This window comes from Eptatretus burgeri, chromosome 13 (genome assembly GCF_056783735.1).
Source record: "Eptatretus burgeri isolate ZD-2024b chromosome 13, Ebu_testis_v1, whole genome shotgun sequence".
Lineage (NCBI taxonomy): Eukaryota > Metazoa > Chordata > Myxini > Myxiniformes > Myxinidae > Eptatretus > Eptatretus burgeri.
Genome location: NC_140973.1, coordinates 5,266,075 through 5,283,628, shown reverse-complemented (window position 1 = coordinate 5,283,628; position 17,554 = coordinate 5,266,075). Strand labels below are relative to the sequence as shown.

At 44.6% G+C, this 17,554-nt stretch overlaps 1 protein-coding gene and 1 pseudogene across 2 annotated transcripts in view; one reads left to right on the top strand and one right to left on the bottom strand.

Moving 5' to 3' along the window:
- The first annotated feature begins 377 nt into the window (after nucleotides 1-377).
- On the top strand, nucleotides 378-14,362 carry RAB18 (RAB18, member RAS oncogene family). The gene is made up of 7 exons (XM_085850861.1): nucleotides 378-585; nucleotides 728-783; nucleotides 9,102-9,163; nucleotides 11,077-11,149; nucleotides 12,179-12,297; nucleotides 12,537-12,603; nucleotides 12,781-14,362. The coding sequence occupies exons 1-7, from the start codon at nucleotides 518-520 to the stop codon at nucleotides 12,942-12,944; spliced, it is 609 nt and encodes a 202-aa protein (XP_085706987.1). The 5' UTR covers nucleotides 378-517; the 3' UTR covers nucleotides 12,945-14,362.
- The window catches only part of LOC147013708 (alpha-sarcoglycan-like), a 26,020-nt pseudogene continuing 22,644 nt past the window's right edge, over nucleotides 14,179-17,554 (bottom strand). Inside the window, exons 8-10 of the transcript XR_015050485.1 lie at nucleotides 15,544-15,570; nucleotides 14,990-15,097; nucleotides 14,179-14,587 (exon numbers count right to left, since the gene is read on the bottom strand). The product of XR_015050485.1 is annotated as an alpha-sarcoglycan-like (transcript). The remainder of the gene's footprint in view (nucleotides 14,588-14,989; nucleotides 15,098-15,543; nucleotides 15,571-17,554) is intronic.

Sequence of the window (17,554 nt, the reverse complement as noted above, 5' to 3'; positions counted from 1 at the left end):
TTAATTTGTTCAGATGGTACCTGCAGACATTTAATACTGTATGTTACGTCTTTTACAGAACACGTCTTTAAAAAGCTGCTGTGACCGCAAAAAGTATTTAATGTTTTATATACGTTAATACACGTGTAGTCGAAATCGGTAATCCTTACTCGTAATATCGATCAGTGCGTGAGTGCCTCAGCAATGTAGTTAGCAGCAGTGCTTTCATCATTCCTCCTCAAGGTCCCACGAATTGATGAGATCTTTTCCCACCAAAGCATATTGATCCTGGCCGGGTGTTAAAGCTTTGCTGGGATCGTTTTGCGATTTGGAAACCGTTTCACGCGAACCAATTTGCTGAGGCACCGACGACGCCACCGTGATGACGTCATGACGACACCGCCGTGATTACGTCATCCCAAAAGTCGTCTCCCTGAGTAAACAGGGAGCGGTGTCTGAGAGAGGGAGCGGTTGTGTTTTTTTTTTTTAAGATTCACATACAGGACCACCGGGGGTTTCTCCACCAGCTTGTGTTGCGATGGACGACGACATTTTGACCACGTTGAAAATCCTGATTATTGGCGAGAGCGGCGTCGGGAAGTCCAGGTAGGTTGGGCGGATTTTCATAAATGACGAGGCGTCAGTGTGCTCGTCGATGATGTAGGCCACGCGAGGCGTTATGCGACAGAGTGGTTAAAAATAATCGCCATGACCGAGTAGTAATGTTGGTTTTTTTAATGCGTTTCAGCCTTCTGCTTCGGTTCACCGATGACACCTTTGATCCAGAACTTGCCGCAACTATCGGTAAGTTTGTCTTGGTGAACAAAATCGGAACAAGGGGTCATTTTCTTGAACCCCAGACCCCCTCGTGTGTGTGTGTGTGTGTGTGTGTGTGTGTGTGTGTGTGTGTGTGTGTGTGTGTGTGTGTGTGTGTGTGTGTGTGTGTGTGTGTGTGTGTGTGTGTGTGTGTGTGTGTGTGTGTGTGTGTGTGTGAGATCAGCACACCCGTACGAACTCGTAGATTTTGAATAACGTTGGTGGAGGTCGATATTGACCTATTAACCCATACCATATTTAATTAATGTCTGAAGCTCACCTGGTTTCTGAGATTATAGGTGATCGAACCTTTGACCTGGGTTTTTGCTGCAGGAGTGGAGTCACTAAATGGACCCTAACTTCCTCATTTTACAATCTAGAGGGTTCATAAGGTCGTAGTTCATGAACTGGTCACCCTAAAAAGGTGGAGTTGTTACATGTCTATAAAAACATCCACTTTGACTACAGACCAGAAAAACCACAGATATCTAGTTATTTTAATCTGAGAAGAAAGGTAATTTTGTCTCGTTTAATGTGGAAAAAAAAAACAGAAATAAAAAAATGCAATAGTTTTTGTGGAACAGGCAAATAAGTGATACAAGTCAGGGTGGAGTAAACAGGCGGAGGCGGCAGATGTGGCGGATGTGGTGAGTCAAATCTGGAATAAACTGAATTTATTTCAATCAATAAGCTTTAATCTAATCTATTTTGTTATTTTTTTTAGGTGAGTAACACTTGGGACTTGCTGTTGCATGATGCAAAATTGATTATTATTCAACTCATTATTCAGCAAACCCTGACCAATATGTACAAACTCTTAAAAGAGATCTAGTAAATATCTTTACATAGTTATGTATCTAGCAGATTCTCAGGATTAATTTGGCACTTGAATTGTCCAAAACGGCCAAAGGATAACTGATCCACATCCAATTTACTCAGAAAGGGTGAATTCGAGATAAACGTGAAAAAGTGTTTTCCTTGTAATGCATTATCCATAAAAGTTTATAATTAAAAATACCATAGTCGCCGTTTAATTAGTGGTTTTTGCTAAAAAAAAAAAAATTTCACAAGTGCATGTGGCTTGGTGATGTCTATCAACACAGAGAAAACTGAAAAATTGAATATTTTCACCCTGTAACGCAAATGATGACCAGTTCATGAACTACGACCATATGTAAATAATTTTTAAGCTTTTAATGTTTTTTTTTTGCCTCATCTATTAAATGGTGTCATTGTTTGTGATCAAAACGTTTTTTTATCCCTCCATTGGACTGAAGTTGAACTTTTGACCTGATCTATGAACCAGAAGTTAACCTCGGAAGAAAAATGTACTCGTGCATTCTGATGTCGCATATCTTTAATATCACAAATCCAATTTTTATGGGGTTTTTTTTTGCTCAGATGTGTCCTTAACTCGTCCATACCTGCTCTCTCCAGAGTGAGAGGGTTTATTTTCGTTTTAGCATCGTTTCCCAACCGCATCACTCACTCCCTCCCCCCCCCCCCCCCCGCATGGGTCAGTGGTTAAACCTCTTTCACTATATTGCATGTACAGGTGAAAATATCAAGTTGCACCCCATCCTCGAGAGGTGGGTATTGGGGGTAGGAGGGGGGTTAGTGGGCGGGTGTTGGGGATGTATTCAATGCCCATGACCTGACCTGGGTACCCCGAGCACGAATGCAAAATTTGGTGGAGGTCGGCCAAGCCAGTTTGGATTCTATAAGAAACAGATGTACAGACATTGCCTTATTTTATATCCAGTTTCATCTCTACGATCTGAATGCCAAGTATCCGCATCAAATTGGCATGAGCAGATCCCTCTGGAAGATCACACAAACAGGAGAGTCAAAGCATTCCTTACAAACCTTGGACCAATCGGCGTTCGTGGTGTTTTGATCATCGTATCTCAGCATCCTTTGTGCTCATTTCCTCGTCCGCACGATTTGCAAGCCATTTTGCATATTTAACCTTCACAATTAAGAGTTATAAGATCCAAAGTTCATTGATAGTGCTACACCATCATCTCGTCGAGTGCTTCCAAGGCAAGGAGGAAGTGTTTTGTGTTAACGATTGAGGACAAATTCATGCTTATAAGGTGGGTTGAGAATGGTGAAAGTGCAGCATCCATTGCCGAATCTCTTGGCATCGGCCTCCAGACTGTGTACGATGTGGGGTGGGGAGGGTGGTGTAAGTTTTTTTATGCTGATCAAGCTGTCTGGGAAATCGCAGGAGAACGTAAAACCGATTTCTGATATCTCCTGACTCTCTTGCCTCAGCAGTCTGAAACCCTCTTCGTAATCAACATCCGGATCATACTCTTGTGCTGCAATGAAGTGGCACTCCATCATAAACTCGTTCACGTCGCCTTGAAAACGGCATATCAAACTCGTGAAATGTCCAGTGGTGCATAAATCGCGGGATATTGCCGTACTAGTGCCGCCACCGAAGGTGAAGGAGGTTATGTTTTCACCCCTTTCTGTCTGTTTGTCTGTGGTTGTGTACAGGATATCTCAAAAAGTTGCAGATGGATTCATATGAAATTTTGTGGACAGGTTGGGTGTGTGCCAAAGATGAACTGATGAGATTTTGGTGAAGATCCGGATCCGGATCCGACTATTAGAATTTTTCACCATTGAGAGATGGAGCCAAAAATGATAGGTCAGGTATGGGAGCATGTGCCAGAACAGCGCGTCGCTGCGTCCACTTTCCGCCGGTACTCCAGGGGCCTCCGTCTGGCCATCCCCAGGCAGATGCAAGGCCCATCCCCATCTCCTTGAGATGATGGTCAACCTGCTGCAACCACGAGGCACGTGGTCGGCCCACTGGCCTCCTCCACTCGTGACTCCCTCGCTGAGAGAATCTGGTGAGCAGGATCAGCGTCAGGAAAACGAGCCACATGTCCATACAGCCGCAACTGACGCTCACGGACTATGCAGGTAACAAATCTCATCCGAGTCTCTCTCAGCAACCGCTCGTTGGACACAAAATCCGACCAGCGATAGCCAAGGATTCTCTGAAGAGACCTGGTACCAAAGGAATTAAGTCTCCGTCTCAGATCCTTGGTCAGAGTCCAAGTCTCGCATTCATAGAGCAAGACTGGAAGTACCAAGGACCTGAAGACTCGGACTTTCGTCCTCCCGCACAGGTACCAGCAGCGCCACACCCCATGATCCAGTGAATCCATGACTCCCCAGGCCCGACCCAGACGTCTATTGACCTCTGATTCGCAGCCAGCAGAGACATGAATATCACTGCCAAGGTAAGTGAATCTCTCCACGACCTCAACATCCTCACCACAAACAGACACAGACAGGACAGCAGCATCCAAGATGTCACCGAAAGCCTGGATCTTAGTTTTGACCCAAGAAACCCGTAATCCCAGCGGCTCAGACTCCTCATTCAGCACCTCGAGGGCCCCCAAGAGGATGTCTAAAGTCTCCGCAAAGATGACTGCATCATCTGCAAAGTCAAGGTCTGAGATCTTGACATTCCCAAACAATGCACCGCAGATTGATCTCTCCGACATCCTCCCTAAAATCCAGTCCATACAAGTGCTGAAAAGTGTGGGGGCCAGTACACACCCCTGACGAACTCCAGTAACAACTGGAAATAAGTCAGAGGTGGTACCACCACACTTCACAGCACTCTCAGTACCAGAGTAGAGTTCAGACATCAGATCGATCAGTTTTGGTGGCACCCCACGAAGACCAAGACTCCTCCAGAGGACATCCCGATTCACTGAATCGAACGCTTTACAGAGATCAACATAGGCTGCAAGCAGCCCCTGCCAAAACTCTCGTCTGCGTTCGGTGAGGACACGAAGGGCAAGGATACGGTCAATCGTTGACCTCTTTGGTGTAAAGCCTGACTGCTCTGGACGCTGGTGCTCAAGCAGATGGTGGCGAACCCTATCGAGAATTATCCGAGCAAAGACCTTGCCCGGCACTGAGAGCAGCGTCATCCCTCGGTAGTTATTGCAGTCTTGAAGATCACCCTTCCCTTTCCAGAGAGGGACAACAAGGCCCCTCTTCCAGTCAGTTTGGATGATGCCTGTGTTCCAGGCAGAGCACAAAACTGCATGCAACGACACGAGTGCAGCATTACCACCAGCCTTGAGAAGTTCAGCATGGATGCCACAGATCCCTGGAGCTTTGCCCCGTTTTAACTGGTTCACCGCAGCCCGTGTTTCCACAAGCGTAGGTGGACCACGGTTGATTCGAGGGTCAGCAACAGGGATTGTAACACCCTTGACGTCCAACTCGACAGCTGGGGGATCAGCCTGGTACAACCGCTCAAAGTAACCGGCCCAGTGGGCCTTCACTTCAGACTCCTCTGTCAAGAGCCTACCACTCTCCGCTCGAACTGCAGTGCTCCGAGGGATGGGCTTGGATGAACGCAATGCGCGAATTCCCCTGTAAGCGGGACGAGAATCACGTGTCCACAGGTGATGCTCTACCCCCTCACAGATTCCTAGCACATAGGCCTCCTTGTCCACCCTCAGTGCACGTACAGTTTTACACCTCAGCTCCCTGAACAGCTCAGCTCTGCCATTCAGCCTGGCCCTGCGACTCTGGTCAATGGTATCCAGTGTCCCTTGAGAGACAAAATTCTTCTTTGCCCTGCGGTGAGTTCCAAGGCATCCACCGGCAACATCAAGGACGGTGGTCTTGAAGGCACTCCACAACTCTTCAGGAACCCCCAAAGCACCCAGACCCCCCAAGTGTCCACTCAGCCTGTCCGCAAACTCCTCAGCTACTCTCTCATCCCTGAGCTTGCCAACATCCAGCCTAGGCTGGGATGGTACCATTCTCCAGGATTTAAAGTGCAGCTTTAGAGTTGCTACAACAAGCCTGTGGTAATATTGAGGAACTGAGCACTCTGGTAGACCCTGCAGTTCTGGATCATCCTCCAACGACCGTCAATGAGGACATGGTCAATCTCCTTTGCCACACCGCCAGCGTTGGAATACCAAGTCCAGCGATGAGCTTGTGGGCGCTGAAACCATGAACCAGCCACCCTAAGTCCATGACTTCTTGCAAAGTCAAGGAACTTAGTGCTATTCTGGTTCATAGTTCCTGACCCATGGGGACCAACACACACCTCATAACCATCCCTATCAGTTCCAGTCGATGCATTGAAATCCCCCAAGACTAGAAGTTTATCTCGTCTGGGGCACTGATCAAGCACAGACTCGAGCGTGGCGTAGAATGTGTCCTTCACGGTGAGATCACTCACCTCAGTCGGAGCATAAACAGAGACCAGGGAAATGACACCCAAGGAGTGATGAATCCTTAATCTCATAATACGCTCGTTGACCGGTGTTACCTCAATTATCATTGGGGTCAGCTTATTGGACACAGCTACAGCAACTCCTTGGGTATGGTAACCATCAGAGCGACCAGACCAATAGTAGGTGTAACCACCCACCATTATCTCACCGCAATCCGGTCTCCGAACCTCAGAGAGAGCTGCAATCCCGATGTCCAAACGCTTGAGCTCAGATGATAACAGAGACAGGTGATCATCCTCTCTTAGGGATAGGACATTCCAGGCACCCACCCGAAGGGACCGCCTCAGGTTAACCCAAGGAGACCGCCGTCTGGTGGACGATACCTCAGCACCACTCCGACACACTCTCCCGCAATCTGACCCAGGGATGTTACCCCGTGGTTTCCCTCCTATCATCAAAGATCGGGGGTCCCGAAGGCTTTGCCCCAATCTCGTCATCCGGTGAGCTGCCCTGCGAAGGGAAGCTGCACAGGAGGTACTCCCACGGAGCGGGTTTTCAGATTTTTTTTGCGTTTTTGCGTTTTGCGGAATGAAGGGTTTTACGGTGGCCGGAGTGCAAATCCTGCCACCAACCTCCTAATGAAAGTAACCCAACTGCAGGAGGATGTCCGCAGACACAGTTGGGCACTAGATATGGATGGCCTTGGCTCACAAGGAGCTCCTCCGCCCTTTGACAGGTTTTGTTTTTAATCCTGCTGGGTGTCCATATCCAAACACCCTCATCAGAAAACCTGGTGGGGGAGACGGTTTAGTCGCCGACAACCCGACCATGGAACAGGTTAGTACAGGTTTACATGGTACCTGTAGCAGGTCACAGATCGAACCTTACCTGACCGAAGACCTGGCGGGAGTGGAAGGGATAAAACAGTGGGGAACAGACACATTAGGCGAACTGTGGAAGGGAGGGGGATGGGACGGGGAACATGGCGAAGAGAAGATGGACATTACAGGGAGTTTCAAGAAGCAAAGCAGGGGAATTGAAGGAAGTGGGCTTGGGTGGATTATCGGGGGTAGAAAAGATCGAGGATTTGGATGGGGGAAGATAAGAGGTGGTGGTGAACAGCTGTTTTGAAAGCCTGGAGGGAAGAATGGGAAAGAATAGAGTGAGGAAGTTTATTCCAAAGGTGGGAAAAAAGAGGAATGAAAGAGTGAAGATGAGCAGTGATTCGTGATTTTGGTAGTTTTACCAGAAGGGGGTTGTTGGCGGACCTTGAGCGCCCTGTGGAAATGTGGTGGGGACAAATCGCAGAGAGAGCAGGGGGGGGAAGGCTGGAGAGGAGTCGGTAGAAGACAGAAAGACCACCGACCAACCTGCGGTGATTGAGTGAGAGGCCCAAAGACTCAGCTTCATTGCGGAAGATGCCGATGATCTTAAATGCCCTGGTTTCGACAGCGTGAAGCTGAGAAAGGTGGGAGGCAGGAGCACCAGCCCAGAGGGGAGAGCAGTACTCCATCAAGCTACGGACAAAAGCTTTGTAAGTGGTCAGGAGCTCAAGAGGGCCGAGGAAGGACTTTGCACGACAGAGGATTCCCAGTCGGCGACTGGCTTTTGAGGCGAGGTTGGAAATGTGACTTTCCCAGGAAAGGTCATGGCAGATAGTGAGACCTAGAAGCTTGAAAGAAAAGACTTCTTCCAGAGGATTGTTGAGAAAGTGGATGGGGGGGTTTTGTAAACGGTCCTTTCGAAGAGACATAGTGAGAGTGTGAGATTTGTCTGGATTGAAAGACATGTTCCACGTGTTGGACCAGTTTGTGATTTTATCCAGATCTGCAGTGAGCGAAGAAGCTGCTGCTTGCCGGCCTGAGGGATGACAGATGGTACGGCAGAGGGTGGAGTCGTCGGCAAAAAGAAATAGAGGATTTTCCAGAGAGTCGGAGAGATCATTGATGAAAACCAGAAAAAGAACTTGTACGATTTTGTACAGATTTTGTACAGATTACAGAGACTTGTACGATTTTGTACCAATGGATAGATTATTATTCTTAAATGAGCATCCAGAGATCTTGAAGCGATGATAGATTAATCAAGAGAATAAATTCCACATTTCAAACCTGAAAGGACAGAAAAAATAATACCAACGTGCTGAAGTCCTCTCTCTGTGCACGTTTGAGGGCTAGCAGCATTCCAAGATGGATTCCTATGGAATAATAATTTACGAGGAAAAGTACCTGTCCTCAGTGACAGGAAAAGCAAGCAAAGTAATCCGTCACGGGAAAAGCTTTTACGTTAATCCATCGATTTAAATTTTTTCCTGGACTTAAAAAAAAAGTTAATTGCATTACACTCGTAGTTTCATTCAGAGCCAACGCTCTGAGCTTTTTTTAATTTTTAACTGCCCACCCTGCTGTACAGATCTTTAAATATTGACCTCGTGGTCTCAAACTGCACTGGTGAACACTTTTTCAAAGCTAAAGTGTATGAAGGATGAGGCAAGAACTGCCCAAGATGTTCTCACTGATGTACACAGCAAGTGACAGTCAGTTTCGATGATTTGATTCGAGACTTCACAAACCAGAAAGCTCGAAAGGCAAACTTCCTTCTCTGGAATCCTTGGACTCACAAAGTTGTGAACTCACAAAGAGTTCACAAAGTTGCAAATTCCCTTTGTTTATTTTACGTTTTATCGACCCTAAAGTAAAGTTTTTGTTTTAGCATACAGCAAAATGTGTTTGTTTGTTTGTTTATTTATTCCATGTTTCTTTCTCAATTGTCCAAAGTAATGCATGTGTAGATAGTGTAAATGTACATTGTATTAGAAATAGAAATGATAGAAAAAGGGTCTCGAGTATCACTCGCCGTTTGTTGGTTTCTCGATTTGCTTAATACCGTACATGCACATCTACACGAATAAAGATCATCGAAAAGGGCTCCAAAAATGAAATTAACCTCAGGCCCAAAGTACAGTAAATCTGCCCCGACCTGCGGCAATCACATGACCTGTGTCCCTGGAGGATGAAACTGATTGTGAAGGCCGACTCGTTTGTTTGTTTGTTTTTTATTCATTTTCTTCCCAAGGTGTGGACTTCAAGGTGAAAACCATTACAGTTGATGGAAACAAAGCCAAGTTAGCCATTTGGGTGAGTACATGGCTCTGCTCTAATCAAATTAACCTCTTTTTACCGCATGAAGGACAAACGTGTTGGGACTTGTGGGACGGCACGTGAGCCCGGATTACCCGTAACCTGGAATTGAGTGCAATTTGAACTTTCCTTTTCCTGGTGGAAAATAATTTATCCTAATCTCTTCATTGTGTGTGTGTGTGTGTGTGTGTGTGTGTGTGTGTGTGTGTGTGTGTGTGTGTGTGTGTGTGTGTGTGTGTGTGTGTGTGTGTGTGTATGGAGAACGCAACTCTTATGTCAAAAGGGAAAGTGATTGTTTTTAAACCTTAAAAGTAAATAGCCTTGTGATATCTATATTTCCGTCGTTCATCATTCATTGGATTGGTCTGTTTGTGAGAACTTGCTTGTGTTTGTTAACCTTTTCAGTTTGAGAAAGACTGCTGGATGAGACGTGTGCTAATGACGATGCGCGGAGGTACCACAGTTGGGGAATTTAGAGAATGAAGTGGTTTTAATGAGAGTACAATATAAACAGGGACAGGAGGGGAAGGTAACAGATTGCTTCAAAACAGGTCAGATGGTTTGCATTGTGTGGAGATGTTTGTTTCCTCCACCACCAGGCATTAAAGGGAGATGGAGGATTTGTTTTCACGTTTGTCTGTCAACGGGATATCTCAAAACGTTGTGGACGGATTCGATGAAATTTGGTGGACAGGTTGGGTGTGTGACGAGGACAAAATAATAAGATTTTGGTGAATATCCGGATCCAATAATTTTAAAGTGATGCTTCACCATTGAGAGGTGGGGCCAAAAACGATGAACAGCACAACACGATATTTCAAAAAGTTTTTTTTTTTTACGAGTTGTGACAAAACTAAGTGGACGAGTTGGTTAGGTGACAAGAACAAGCTGATTTGATTTTGGTTCAGATCCGGATCAGGATACAGCCTATCAATGGGATACAAAACTTTGCAGACAAACAAGGAGTGTTCCAGGTGGCGCCATCAGTGCAAACTCGTGGCCTCGGAAGGGCCTCCCAGAATGCGGCTCCAATCACGAACTGGTAGAGAAGGCGACCCAAGATTTTTTACCAGGTGATGAGGCATCCTCCCAGTAAACCAGGAATGCAACCCAGAAAGCAGAAAGAACCCTCCAAAACCTCCAAACCCGCCATCCAACAGGCGGTCCCAAGAGCTTGCAACATCAAGTTCCTTTGAACGCTCCTAGGGACAGGCGGTGTTACCACCGCCATCATCGATGATGCCAAGAAAATTTGGGGGTTGGAGGGGCAGTGGGGGTAGATGGGTTGAGTAGTGACAAGCTTGTGCATGTACTAGTATTTCAGGGTTTTATGAACGGTGAAGGATTTGCTCATTGCCACTTCCCTTTCCTGTATGTTGTGCACGAGGCATTTCCAGGTGTTTTTTTTTTTGAATGTCCGAGTAATTTTCTGCTAATCAACCGGTAATTCACAGTCCGAAGCATTCGGCCTTTGCGTATTACGTTTTCGTGAAACTTCAGTTCAGCTTCTCGAAACACAAATATGAGAGAACCATCCATTGGCACCGACGTCGAAAAAACACCAGATCAGCACATCCAATTCAAACTTCCTTGCAACTGATGTTTATTTGATTCTTCTTCTTCTTCCATCAAACTGACACTCATGCCTGCCTGTGCACGTGACATTGTTAAACGTATATATATATATATTTCTCAACAAAGAGTTACGAATATATATATATATATATATATATATATATATATATATATATATATATATATATATATATATATATATATATATAATGTTTTCTCATAATTTTGAAAATAAAATATGTTTATCTACCTATGTAATGTTTAAAAACAAATATTTTTGTTTTGTTTGGAAAGGAAAGGAAAAGTTAACATTGGTACTTTGGTGTGGAATGCAGGACACGGCTGGCCAGGAACGGTTCCGTACTCTCACCCCAAGCTACTACAGGGGAGCTCAGGGTGTCATTCTGGGTGAGGAACCATGTTGCTATTATTACCTTGCGCACGCGCGAAGCGAAAGACTGTCAAGTAATTGGTTCACATCGTCTGTGTGCGTGTATCTGCAAACGTCAGTTTATGAACGAGGAACAACTTGATTTAAATGGAATGTATTTTGAACGTGAATCTGAAAACGAACCTGTCGTTTAGCAGTACTTTGTCTCTGAATTCCAAACAGGAAACTTACTGTTTTTTAATGACGTTATAAAGGACACAAATTGGAACGAATAACTGATGCAACGTGTTAAATAAGGTGGTGTTTAAGATACTGCATCAATGGTGGAAAACTTCCGAAATGTTTTTTTTTTTATCTACAACCTTTAAAATGTTATTTTATTTCAATTGAATTATATAGTTAAACACTGCAGAATACAAATCGCCTTTTTGGCACTTTCAAAAACCTCTAGTTTTGCAGTACTTGGGCAAAATATTACGACATTTTACATCATCTGGACCAATCAAATTTCCTCCCCACAGACCCCGCCCAGGTCCTTTTTATTTTCCTCAAGACTATGTGGGGTGAGGTGTTCTATGAACTCTAGTTATCTCCACCACCTAATGTGGACAGAGGTTATGTTTTCACCCCTGTTTGTTTGTCTGTCTGTCAGAGTATCTCAAAGTTGTGGATGGATTTGGACGAAACTTGATGGACAGGTTTAGTTTGTGACGAGGATGAATGGATTTGAGTTTGGTGAAGATCCGGATACTAAAATTGTAACTGATTCTTCGCCATTGAGAGATGGGGGCCAAAAATGATATAGCATGATATTTAAAAAAAAAAAAAAAAAGTTGTGGATGAGTTGGGCAGGTGACAAGAACAAGCCGATTAGATTTTGGTTAAGGTCCGGATTCAGATCCGGCCTATCGGTGGGATACGAAGTGTAAACTGTTCAGCTTGGTGGAGGTATGTGCCTTTGCTCGTGTTGTTTTAGTTTCATCCATGTGAATCAAGTGAGTGTTTGAATAGCGTGAAATTGATATCCCTGTGTATTCTGTTTAAAGTCTACGATGTGTCTCGACGAGAGACGTTTTCACGGCTGGGGACATGGCTTAATGAACTGGAGACGTACACGACACGCAGTGACATCGTCAAGATGCTTGTTGGGAACAAGATTGACAAGGTGACCACTTTGCACCCATGCAGTCAGACCCAGTACTTGATGTTCATCTTGATTTCTGACATCCCAATCACGGTCGTGTGGCTTTTACTTTCCCATCTGAGCATTTTTTTGTATTTTGTGCGATGATCTCGGACTGTTTTCCGTGTAATTTGTGTAAAAAGTACATTTTTGTCTCCGAACATCGTTGTCCTGCACATAATGAATGTATGTGAGATGTTTCCTGTTTGTTTGTTGTGCAGGAAAGTCGTGAGCTAGACCGCAGCGAGGGTCTGAGGTTTGCACGGAAACACTCAATGCTTTTTATCGGTGAGTGATGTGTGCACCTTGCACACTGCAATAATCTTTCCACATTTTGTTTTGTTTTGACTGCTTGCCCACAATGCTCTCTATATCCCATCTTGTTTTATATAAATCTATTTCAAAATAGTGTCTTTGTTGTGCACTCAAACCGTTCTCGTCCTGCTTCAACCGCTCATCGTGCAGAGGCGAGCGCCAAAACGTGTGACGGCGTGGCGTGTGCCTTCGAGGAACTGGTGGAGAAGATCATCCAGACACCAGGCCTGTGGCAGAGCAAGAGTCAGGCCTCCGGGGTATCTATCGGCTCCGGGGAGTCCGAAACGGGCAGCTGCTATTGTTCTCTTCTCTGAGCCGCTCCACCCGGGATCCGGATACGTGGACTTTCCCAACGACTTGCCAAGTTTGGAAGTTTTCTTGGACTTGGTGACCGAGAAGTGCAATTTCCTACTAGTGCGCACTCTACCCTTTAGCACTCTTTCAAACTCATGTGGAGAGAGAGAGAGAGAGAGAAAAAGAGACTAATGTTATTAACCTGCCAAAGAACGACTGTACTCGGTTGATGTACAGAGATTCTGATGGCTAATTGAAGGAAGGAGCACATCTCTCACTGATAGTGTTGTCCAATACTAAACAATTGTTCGTTGTAACTCATCCCCATCCTCATAACGGGCTCTGAAACGATCTTCTTCTGGTTAGTCTGCCTCCTTCAATCCTGAAGAGTCGTGTGGAATCCTGAACTCTTCCATCCCCTTTCCCAACCAATGCCCCAGATGTATTCATTCTACTTTTTGCCCAACTGTTTAACCCTTTCTTTAAAATTTATCTTTCTTTATCCCTGCATCCTGTTTCTGTTGTAAGTGTTTTGCAAACTGTTAACTTTTGGTAATCATCTTCCTTGAAACTGATTGATTTATTTTTTTCTTCTGTAAAAGTGATTTATTTTGATGTTTCCTCGACCATTTTGTCTATGACAAGGGCTTCAGTTAACATACGTGTGCGTGTTGGATTTCTCATGTAATATATTGAATCGGCGAGGTGATCTGATCATTGCATAGCGGGTTGTTTGAGGGACGAACGGTCCGTGAAGTTGGATAGTGAAGATCGCAGTCCAACATTCTCTTCTGTACAATGGCGGTTTGGAGTCATGCTTCCGGAGAGAGCGGGTCTATGGCAAATCGATGAACGGCTTTGGAAGTACAGCTGGAGTGAGGACGTTATTGGAGCTGGAAAACAAGCTGCAAGACCATTCCACAGATCTGCCCTTCTGGCTACGTCGAACCCTTCCTTTTCACCCAGGCTTGACCAGCTTCGCTGTGTTGAGATGAAAGGATCCATCTTCAGAAAGACTTTGTTGTTATTGTTGTTGCAATCGTGAGATGGTAATGGAAAGGATTCCACCATTTGTTGGAGCTCCGCAAGTGTCCTTTGGAGTTAGTGCATATGCTCGTGTTTGTATTTTACCATTTTGCTGAAAAGAGTCCGTTCTTGCACTCGGTCCTCATTCACGTGATTGGCCGCTTTAAACTACGGCTGAACTCGCGCTTCACCATAAAGTATACACACAGTTGGTGTCTGACCCAATGGTTCAAGTACAGCACGATGTAATATACCGGCACCCGGTTATACACGTCCCATTGCACCAGGCCTGAGAAAAACGACGTTTTGATTAATTTTTTTCCTGCAACCCCCTAAGCATGTATTGTTGTAATCACTCACTCACCATGTTTCTTACATAATATACAGAATAAAAATGTTTGCACATGTGAAAGCTCTGTGTGTGCTGCTGTTCAGAAAATTATCAGAAACAGATATTTTGATAGTAAAAAAAAATTATTGATGGCAACTTTTTCTTTTTTTTAAAATAGAAACAAAAGATAAAAATGTGTATTTGGCCTTCACTTGAGATTTGGTCCTTCAGCAAGGCTGTAAGGTGTTTTGTGCATGAGGGTCGTAAACAGGTGGCAGTCCGAAAGAGCTGCGGATGTCCAAGGGCCTGTGGCACAGAATTTAGATTTAGTGCACAAAGGTTCAAGGTGGAAGGATATAATGAAACGGAGGAGGTTAAGGGCGTGCCATTCCCAGGGAGGAGGTTAAGGGCGTGCCATTCCCAGGGAGGAGGTTAAGGGCGTGCCATTCCCAGGGAGGAGGTTAAGGGCGTGCCATTCCCAGGGAGGAGGTTAAGGGCGTGCCATTCCCAGGGAGGAGGTTAAGGGCGTGCCATTCCCAGGGAGGAGGTTAAGGGCGTGCCATTCCCAGGGAGGAGGTTAAGGGCGTGCCATTCCCAGGGAGGAGGTTAAGGGCGTGCCATTCCCAGGGAGGAGGTTAAGGGCGTGCCATTCCCAGGGAGGAGGTTAAGGGCGTACCATTCCCAGTAGTTTTTCGATGGACATCTTACCGTTCGATGAACTTGTTACTCTGCTGGTCATTCTTGCCTCGTTTCCATGACAGTGCACGTAGCTCCGTGGCTGCTTGACGCACTTTGCTCTGCCGTGCCAGTACTGACCTGCACCATGATCATGAAAGAGTCCGTTATTCACCGAATGATGATGCCACCATCTTTGTGCAACACTCATCTGCTGAGGATGTCACCTTTGATACCATTGAAGCAAATTTCAGGAATTTAATTTTGATATTGCGATATTTGTTGATACTTCCATGGACATACTTTATATCAAATGTAATCACGAAATGTTTCCACTTCAATTGTTCGGAAATTGTGAGATCCCGTAGAAGAGTATCAACAGTATCGATGATGCCAAACATCAGGATATTGCAGGTAGCTCATGACATGAAGTAAAGGGAAATGTAGACAAGGAATCATTGGATTAAGGACATTGTCGAGGAGGGACTATAATCCAGGCCTCTCCTGCACCACAAAGCAGCTCGAAGGCAAACTCGAGACGACCGCGTTTACATCACTTACTGTACAATCACTTTAACTTTACTTACGCTGCTGTTGTCAGGTCACGTGTTTGCCTGTGAATGAAACAAACAGAGACAGTATGATTCTCCTGCCCAACAATTCCCAACATTTACAAAAAGACCCCAATTTTTCTCTTTAAATGTGTGTGGCCTCGTGCCGCTCTTGGTGGGAGGGGGGTATTACAAGTCATTCTGGGTGAATGAACCCATCTGTAAGGACTTTGTTCTTCACCAGCATTCTAACATGTGCTCATTCATGGCAATTATCCTCATTAGGGTATACATGTTGATTGCTTTAATAGCATTTATTGTTTCACCTTTTCCTGCTTCAAGAATCCTACAGATTATTCCGTTTGGATAATGGAGGCAAATTAATCACACTCACCTCTGAGCTGTCGAACCGAGGTTCAAATATTGACCCAGCTATAAACCGTTACCCTGGTGTTTCCCATGTAGGGTGATGCATCAATGTATGCATCCATGGGAAGGACCCGTCTGTCATTCCTGCTTTCTGTGGACATCCGAGGCTCATGGTGGAACTACAGTGCCTTCAGAAAGTATTCACGTCAAACCACTTGACTTTTGTCACATTTTGTTACAGCTTGAATTAACCAGAGAGTTGGTGTCAAAGCCACCCAAAACTCGCCTGTTTATACATTTATCGTTTTTAAAAGACTAGTCTAATAATATTTTAATAAAGCATTGCAGTGAAGTCTGATCCAAATAATTTTAAAGCAAAATATGTATTTGTATATTGTAATCAGTAAAAAATAGTGTGGTAGATAAAAACATTAGAAAGGAAAAAACTTGCACCAAAACCTTTAACATTTTCACACTCACGCTCATGCTGATGCTCACGCCGGGGGTATCGCTATAGCTCTCTGTTCTTCGAACAGGCAAGCTAAAAAAATGGATTAAATTTAAATTCTTTGTCACCGATCTACATAAAGTATCCCATAACGACAGAGTGAAAACATGTTTTTAGAATTTTTTATATATTAATGAAAGATGAAAACGTGAAATTCTTGCGTCAAGTATTCAACCCGAGTCAATACTTTGTAGAAGCTCCTTTGGCGGTGATTACAGCTCTGAGGCACTCTCCCATAAAGCCTGGATTTGTGAAGTGCTGCAGAGATTGTTGTCCTTCCGGCTGGGTCTCCCCTCTCAGCCAAGGAACTCTGTAGTTCTGTCAGAGTGGTCATTGGGTTCTTGGTCACCTCCCTGACCAAGGCTCTTCTTGCCCAGTTGCTCAGTTTGGTCGGACAGCCAGCTCTAGGAAGAGTCTTGGTAGTTCCATATTCTTTCCATTTCCTAATGATGGAGCTCAATGTGCTCTTGGGAATGTTCCACACTAGAAATTGTTTTTTACCCTTCCCTAGATCTATGCCTCCATACAATTCTATCTCGGAGTTCTATGGACAGTTCCTTGGACTTCACGGTCGAGTTTCTGCTCTGAGATGCACTGTGAACTGTGGGACCTTGTATAGAAAGGTGTGTTTCTTCATAAATCATGTCCAATCAATTGAATTGGCTACAGGTGGACTCCAATGAAGTTGTTGAGAAATCTCAAGGATGATCAAAGGAAAATTGATGCACCTGAGCTCATTTTGGAGTGTCATAGCAAAAGGGTTCAATACTTGTTGATGCAAAACATTTCAGATTTTAATTTTGTAAAAATTTCTAAAAACATGTTTTAATTTTGTCATTGTGGGGTATCTTGTGTAGATCGGTGACAAAAATTTTTTAAAATTGAATCCATTTTTAATTCAGGCTGTAACAAGTCAAGAGGTGTGAATACTCTGAAGTCACTGTAAAATAAACAGGTTGACAAGTTTTGCAGAGAGGAATTTGCTGTATTTTGTGTGAAGACCAAGCTCGTTATACTGTGATCCCAAGTTCAAATCCCATATATGTATCATGTTGATTATCTGAAAAGTACAAATGTCCATTTAGCATATGTAAGATTACATTGACGTCTTCTGTTCTCCTTATCTTGCAAGTACTTATGAGTACAAACTCTTCCCGGAGCATGGGGTCA